Source organism: Sinocyclocheilus grahami, unplaced genomic scaffold (genome assembly GCF_001515645.1).
Source record: "Sinocyclocheilus grahami isolate Dianchi unplaced genomic scaffold, SAMN03320097.WGS_v1.1 scaffold949.1, whole genome shotgun sequence".
NCBI classification, from domain to species: Eukaryota; Metazoa; Chordata; class Actinopteri; order Cypriniformes; family Cyprinidae; genus Sinocyclocheilus; species Sinocyclocheilus grahami.
This window is the reverse complement of record NW_015506128.1, coordinates 282,829-291,139: the sequence shown is the minus strand read 5'-3', so window position 1 is coordinate 291,139 and position 8,311 is coordinate 282,829. Positions and strand designations below refer to the sequence as shown.

The following is an 8,311-nucleotide window of genomic DNA, read 5'->3' as shown; positions in this document are numbered from 1 at the left end:
TTCTTTTGTTTCCAATTTTAACTGCACATTGGCTGATTGTGTACATGGATTTGATCAAATCATAGAATTTACCTCCTATTCCGCTGTCGATGAGTTTTAGGAATAATCCTTCATGCCAGATTGAGTCGAATGCTTTCTTGAAATCAATAAAACAGGCGAAAATTTGACTTTTGTTTTGATGTACATATTTATCAATTAGTGTTTGTAGAGTAAAAATGTGATCAGATGTGCGGCATTTTGGGAGGAATCCAATTTGAGATTTCCTCAAGGCATTGTGTTTGATAAGGAAGTCTGACAGTCTTGTGTTTAAGATGCTGCAGAACACCTTCCCCAGGTTACTGTTCACACAGATGCCTCGGTAGTTGTTGGGCTCCAGTTTGTCTCCGTTCTTGTGAATGGGGCTGATGAGGCCCTGGTTCCAGATCTCAGGGAAGAACCCTACACACAGAACATCACTGAAGAGCTTGAGGATGGCCAGTTTGAAGCGTTGCTCTGTGTGTTTCAGCATCTCGTTCAGGATGCCGTCAACACCGCAGGCTTTCTTGGGCTCCAGGACCCGTAATTTATCTTCTAACTCTTTCAGTGTTATGGGGAAATCTAAGGGGTTTTGATATGCTTTTATTGATTTTTCAAAAATGTCTAGTTTTTTAATTATTTCATTTTGATCAGAGTTTTGAATTTCAGTTGAGCTATATAATTCTTGGAAATGATTCTTCCATCTTGGATAGCCAGATCTTCTTGATTTGATTTGTTCAATAATTTCCATTTATCCTCTCTCTCTCTCTCTCACACACACACACACACACACACACTCATGCAGCAGCAAACTAAACTAAACTGAACACATCATGAAGTCTGTAAACTCATGCTGCACCTTCCTTTCTGATGCACTTCAACTTCAGTTTTATTTTCATCTGATGAAATTACACAGAGCGCTCATTTCAATGAAATGCATGCATTTTATTATTTTACACTTAAGGAGAACATTAATTACTCAGTGTTGCCATTCAATAATGTGTGCATTGTAAACAATATTATTTATCTTTATGGACTCGTGAGCTCAAGCGTTTGAAATGTAAATGGTATTTTGTATTGTTGTGCTGCCACCTGCTGGACACTCTCTGTATCTCTACAGATAATATTAGCTTGGCACATTAGAACACATTGTGTACAACAATTTTATTTGTATGTATTTTTAGTCACCATTTACAATAAGGTTGTACATTTTTAAACATATATATATTTTAAACGTTTCTTCTTTAGTAACAATTTATAAAGTACGATTGTAAAAAAATTTTAAACAAGTTTTTGTTTTGTTACAATTTAAAATAAGTTTACGAGATTTGAAACATTTTTGTTTTTGAACATTATTGTTTTTTAGTAACAATTTACAACAAGGTTGTACATTTTTAAACACATTTTAGTTTTTATACATTTTTGTTGTTTTTTAGTAGCAATTTATAATAAAGAATATTTTTAAGCCTTTTTTTAAAGTTACAATTTATAAGTTTTAAACATTTTTGGTCTTTTTAGTAACAATTTACAATAAGGTTTTTAAACACCTTTTAAATAATTTTTAAAAAACCTTTTTATGTTTAAAATTAATTTTCTATTTGTATGTCTTTTGTAGCTCATATTTTCAAAATGATGGGTCAATATTTTTAGGACTATTAAAACGTATATTTAAATTAAAAAGCACATTTGTACAGTAAAATACAATTATAAGTATACATCACTGTAATATTTAATAAAATGTATACTGCTTTTAATATGTCTAGACAGGATGGCTTTGAAGTTTGCACTTTGAATGTAACAATTTTTATGTTTTTTTTTTGTAACAACTTAAAACGGGTGAGTCAATATTTTTATGATTATAAATTATTTAACAATACATCATTGCCATGTTCAATTAAATTTACAGGAAAATGTCACAACCCCAAAAAACTGTAAAGGTCCTAAAACAGCCTCCGATTTCTTAAAGCTAAATGTTTTTGTTTGTTTAGTTTTTTGTGGTGAAATGTAACCTAAAGGAGTGTTTTGTCTGAGCATCATGAAGACACGGCATCAAACGATCTGATATGGTAAGCTTTATTTCAGGATCCCGTCATGTCTATAATACAGTATCAGTGTCCCTTAAACACTCAAAAATCAGAATTGGAATTTTAATCAATAAATACAAAACAAAGTGCATACACAACTCAAAAAAACAAAAAAATTCCAAAAAAGGGAATGTGGGATGACGAGATGTTTCCGAAAGCTTTACCAACCAAACTGGAATGAACAGGAACTGAAATGTGGTCAAGAACAACATGAATAATCAATAATCTGAACAATAATCTTTTTACAGAGCTACAAACATGAATGAGTCGGTGGCCGTTCTCAGTCGACCTCCTCCATGCGAGACGTGTCTTCGTCTCCCTCCAGCGGCGGCATGTCCTCGATGGGAGCCGAGCTGGGCTCTTCTGTGGACACCTCGTCCTCGTCGATGCCTGAAACCGTCAGAAAAAAAAACATTAGAATGCTTGTTTTCCCATTGCAATCGCATGCAGTCTCATGCATATTGAGTAGGGATGTAACGACATCTAAATCTCACGATACGATAGCATTACTTTACTAGTTATTAAAAAAAGTAATCTGAATACATAACTCGCATTACTTGTTGTAACACTGGTTCTGAGGCTCAGAAAACACCGGATCACGAGCTGATCGCATGAACGAAGTGTGCGCTTCACTTTGAAACACGCAGCGAAAACAGACTTGATGAAGCCATATTGTGCTTTCGGTTTTAGTTCGTCTGACAGATACTGTGCCCAAAACACATCTTTAAATGCCTTATGTTAGAGTAAGAAGTTTAAATACATCTTAAAAAAGACACTTTTTGTTCACATTTGTGTCCCTGCAGCACAAAAGCAGTGTTAAGTCGCTGGGGGATATTTGTAGCAATAGCCAACAATACATTGTTTGGGTCACAATTATAGATTTCTCTTTTATGCCAAAAATCATTAGGATATTAAGTAAAGATCATGTTCCATGAAGATATTTTGTAAATCTCCTACCGTAAATATATCAAAACTTAATGTTTGATTAGTAATATACATTGCTAAGAACTTCATTTGAACAACTTTAAAGATGATTTTCTCAATATTTAGATTTTTTTGCACCCTCAGATTCCAGATGTTCTAATATTGTCCGATCCTAACAAACCATACATCAATGGAAAGATGATGCATAAATCTCAATTTTGAAAAATTGTCACTTAAGACTGGTTTTGTGCTCCAGTTTCCCAAATTATATGAATATAAATTTATACATGTTAATACAAATTCAAAATACATACTATATGCGTGTGTATAAACATAATAAATATACATAGCGCACACACATACATTATGTAAACAAACTTTTATTTTGGATTCTCTAATCCCTCTACTGCAGAAGCATCTAATGAATCATCTGCTGCTTCAATAATGATTTAAAACTGAATCAAAATAGAAATAAAATCTGTAATGGCATCGAAACGTAATTATTGCTCCACCTCTGAAACGACTTTCCTTTCCTGCTGATGTAATCGAGTCCGTGTGGGCGGGGCTAAGCAATATCCACCAATAATATCGCAGAACACTTTTCACTCAATTTCACAAAATTAACCTTTATGACTGGTTTTGTGGTCCGGGGCCACATATGTTTCATATCGTCATGTGACCACGATATTGAGTTTCCCAAATTATATGAATATAAATTTATACATGTTAATACAAATTCAAAATACATACTATATGCGTGTGTATAAACATAATAAATATACATAGCATATATAATATATATAATAATATACATATATAATACCATTACATCCCTAATATCGAGTCTTTGACCCACCTAATCCGAGTTTGATCATCCTGTAGATGCGGTTGGAGTGCGTCTGTGGGTCGTCCAGCGTGAAGCCCGAGGAAAGTAGCGCCGTCTCGAACAGCAGGATCACCAGATCCTTCACCGATTTGTCGTTCTTGTCTGCTTCTGCTTTCTGGCGGAGCGTCTCGATGATGGGATGATCCGGGTTAATCTCCAGGTGCTTCTTAGCCGCCATGTAGCCCATTGTGGAGTTATCCCTCAATGCCTGGGCCTTCATGATCCTCTCCATGTTGGCCGTCCATCCGTATGTGCTTGTGACGATGCAGCAGGGCGAAGAAACCAGACGGTTTGAGACGGTGACCTGACGCAGGAATAAATAGAGCGGTTAGCAATCAAATGCAATGTGTAGATGCACCACTGCAATGCATCTAGAGGCTTTCTAACTCAGAATTTCAAATAAGTATAAAAGATAAAACTAGTTAAACATTTGATTAAAACAAATAAGAGGATTATATTATATATTTTCATATAATTTCTCACACTCGAAATTGTTTTTTTATACATGAAAATATATAGCTGCGGTTTAAATTTTAGAGACACAGTGTAAATCCTATTATGCTTTTTCACTTTTTCAACTTTAGTTTGTCTGTAATGTTGCTGTTTGAGCATAAAAAATATCTGCAAAATGCCGTGAAAGAACGCACTCTAAATGCGCACGCGCACTAATCTAATCTAATAGACTTCACGTCATGTATGCGTGCACTCTCTGTAGGTGTATTTTGTTTGGATTTCGCGATATACTCGATAATGTCAAACCGCACATCGTTCGGCTGGTGGATCAACATTCACCACATGATCGCTATCACCAGCACCATTATTTGTAACTTTAGGTGGTTCACAAAAGAAATCTGTCAGTGTTTTTTTCATTTTCTCTCTTCTTCAGCCCTTTCTTTTCTCGCGGTAGTTAGCGGAAAGCAGTGACTGGGTGATTGACAGCTAATATTAACCAATCTAAAATCTGCACTAAAGTTAAGAATGTAAAGACGAAGTTTAATTGGTTATGTAGCCTAACGTTTCATAGAACGGCAGACAGGTCACCGTATCAGCACTCAGAAGGCACAAACTCTGAATGTTTTTAGAGAAATGCAAACAGGTCGCACGACAACAATTATATGCACTCGCACAAATGCTCCCAAATATATTTTGAGGTCGCACAGATTAAATTTCGGGAGCATATGCGACCAAAATGGTCGCAATTTCAAGCCTTGCTAACAGTACATCACTACAGTGAGTGGGAAAAAAAGTGAACTAAGCATTTTCCACATAATATTTTACATATTTATATTATTTTTCAGAGTATAAATCGACTCTTTATACATGAGAATATACAGCCTAAAAAACCTTAAATAAATAAATACAAAATAAGAAAGCTAAATGGATAAGACAAATAAATAATAAAAAATTAAAATAAAATAAATTATAACATATATACATGAAATTTATATAAATAAAATATATATTTTATATTTAAATATATAGAATATATATATATAAACTATATATTTATATTAAATACATATTATTAATATATATATTCATAATTATTAATATATATTATTAATATAAAATTTATTAAATATATTTATATGTTAAATATATAATAAAATAAATAATAGAACTAACAGTACAGTACTATACAGAGAAGAAAAGTAAATGTAATACAAACTAAATATTCTCCAAATATTATTTTACATATTTATAATATGAATTTTCAGTGTAGGTTGGGTTTTTATACATGACGCTACGCACAGCCATCATTTTAGGATGTTTCAGGAGTCTGTGGCATCTAAAAGACCGAAAACCCTTGGTTTAGTTGATCTTTACCTTCTCGACTTTCTTCTCCAGGATGTCTTTCATGATCTTGCACAGGTTCTCAAACTTGGCCTTCTTCTCCTCCTGCTTCTTCTTCTCCTCCTCGTCCTCGGGCAGCTCCAGACCCTCTTTGGTCACCGATACCAGGTTCTTGCCCTCGAAGTCCTTCAGCTGCTGGACGCAGTATTCATCGATGGGCTCGATCATGTAGATCACCTCCAGACCGGCTTTGCGCAGGCGCTCCACGAAAGCAGAGTTGGTCACCTGATCTTTGGTCTCACCTGCAGAAGATGCATGCAAACATTAGTTAAAGTCATTAATACAATGATTCCCAATGCATTGAGAGCTCAAGGCATCCACACCGGTGATGTAGTAGATGTGCTTCTGACTGTCCTTCATGCGAGTCACGTAATCTTTGAGGGACACCATCTCGTCTCCAGAAGCCGATGTGTAATAGCGAAGCAGCTCTGAGAGTTTCTTCCTGTTCTGAGAGTCTTCATGGATGCCTAGCTGTGTGACGGGAAAATATAGATATATAATATTAGTTGCCATGTTCACTGACTATTCATTTAAAAGAGTGATTCAATTAATATTCAGTCATATTATTGATTTGACTGCACTGACACTAGAAATGAACTCAGCTGAATAATCATACTATTGTCTTGTGTTTTGTAATATTTTTGCTTTTTTTTAACAATTTGCAATGAGGTATTTTTATGTACTTTTTAAAAATAAAAATACATCTAACAGTTCGGTACAATAGAGAGTGTGTGTGTGTGTGGGTGATTAAATACAAACTAACTATTTTCTAAATAATATTTTGCATGTATAATAATTTTGCACAGTATAAACTGGGACTTTAAACATGAAAATTTAAATTTAAGGGGGGGGGGGGATTAATAAAATCTAAAATTAAACTAAATAGATATCCAATTAAGACATAATTACAATTTTTATAAAAAATAAATAATAAAAAGATAAATATAACTAACAAAATAGGTAATTAATTGAGCTGAATGATTTTAAACATTTTGTTTTAAATACATTAAACAATTTGTTTTTTAGTTACTTTTTGCAATAAGGTTACATTTTTAAACATTTATGTTTATGAGTGAATCAATATTTTAAGACTATTAAAAATATGTGACTTTTTTGCTTTTTTTTAACAATTTGCAATGAGGTATTTTTATGTACTTTTTAAAAATAAAAATACATCTAACAGTTCGGTACAATAGAGAGTGTGTGTGTGTGTGGGTGATTAAATACAAACTAACTATTTTCTAAATAATATTTTGCATGTATAATAATTTTGCACAGTATAAACTGGGACTTTAAACATGAAAATTTAAATTTAAGGGGGGGGGGGGATTAATAAAATCTAAAATTAAACTAAATAGATATCCAATTAAGACATAATTACAATTTTTATAAAAAATAAATAATAAAAAGATAAATATAACTAACAAAATAGGTAATTAATTGAGCTGAATGATTTTAAACATTTTGTTTTAAATACATTAAACAATTTGTTTTTTAGTTACTTTTTGCAATAAGGTTTTGCAATAAGGTTACATTTTTAAACATTTATGTTTATGAGTGAATCAATATTTTAAGACTATTAAAAATATGTGACTCTGCAGCACTAAAGCAGTGTTGAGTCGCTGGGGGATATTTGTAGCAATAGCCAACAATACATTGTATGGGTCACAATTATACATTTCTCTTTTATACCAAAAATCATTAGGATATTAAGTAAAGATCATGTTCCATGAAGATATTTTGTACATGTCCTACTGTAAATATATCAAAACTTAATTTTTGATTAGTAATATGCATTGCTAAGAACTTAATTTGAACAACTTTAAAGATGATTTTCTCAATATTTAGATTTTTTTGCACCCTCAGATTCCAGATTTTCAAATAGTTGTATCTCAGCCAAATATTGCCCTATATATTTTTTTATTATAGTATAAGTGATCAATTTGGCAACATTAACACTGTTATTTTCCTGTTTATTCCTACGAAGCTGCCTCGAATCAATCTGTTTTGTAATAAAGTGCTATAAAAACAAAGCTGACTATAACACTTTTACAACAAACCTTCTTTGTGTGTTTATTGGCTACTTGAGCTCGAGTTTCACCTTGATGTTCTTGGAGAACTGCTCGTAGCATTTCTTGTAGTTGTCTTTGTCCTCGGAGAGCTCAGTGAAGAGCTCCAGACACTTCTTGACCAGATTCTTGCGGATGACTTTCAGGATCTTGCTCTGCTGAAGCGTCTCTCTGGAGATGTTGAGCGGCAGATCCTCCGAGTCCACAACACCCTTAATGAAGTCTGGGAGGAAAAGTGGGATCACATTAAAGACGGCGCAAAACAAACAGATCTGAGGCTTCAGGTTTACTGGGAGATCTGGCTGGCGTTTGCATCATTCTGGATTCAGAGACTTACTGAGATATTCTGGGATGAGCTCGTCGCAGTTGTCCATGATGAACACCCTGCGCACGTACAGCTTGATGTTATTCTTCTTCTTCTTGTTCTCGAAGAGATCGAATGGAGCTCTGCGAGGCACAAAGAGCAGTGCACGGAACTC

The 8,311-nt window shown here is 33.7% G+C and overlaps 1 protein-coding gene across 1 annotated transcript in view; it reads right to left on the bottom strand.

The window, feature by feature from the left end:
• Positions 1 to 2,074: 2,074 nt before the first annotated feature.
• The window catches only part of LOC107564592 (heat shock protein HSP 90-alpha), a 6,863-nt gene continuing 626 nt past the window's right edge, over positions 2,075 to 8,311 (bottom strand). The window contains exons 2-7 of the mRNA XM_016249712.1: positions 8,170 to 8,308; positions 7,865 to 8,055; positions 6,087 to 6,234; positions 5,737 to 6,005; positions 3,880 to 4,213; positions 2,075 to 2,489 (exon numbers count right to left, since the gene is read on the bottom strand). Of these exons, the coding sequence (XP_016105198.1) occupies positions 2,380 to 2,489; positions 3,880 to 4,213; positions 5,737 to 6,005; positions 6,087 to 6,234; positions 7,865 to 8,055; positions 8,170 to 8,308 (1,191 nt within the window). The 3' untranslated portion in view covers positions 2,075 to 2,379. The remainder of the gene's footprint in view (positions 2,490 to 3,879; positions 4,214 to 5,736; positions 6,006 to 6,086; positions 6,235 to 7,864; positions 8,056 to 8,169; positions 8,309 to 8,311) is intronic.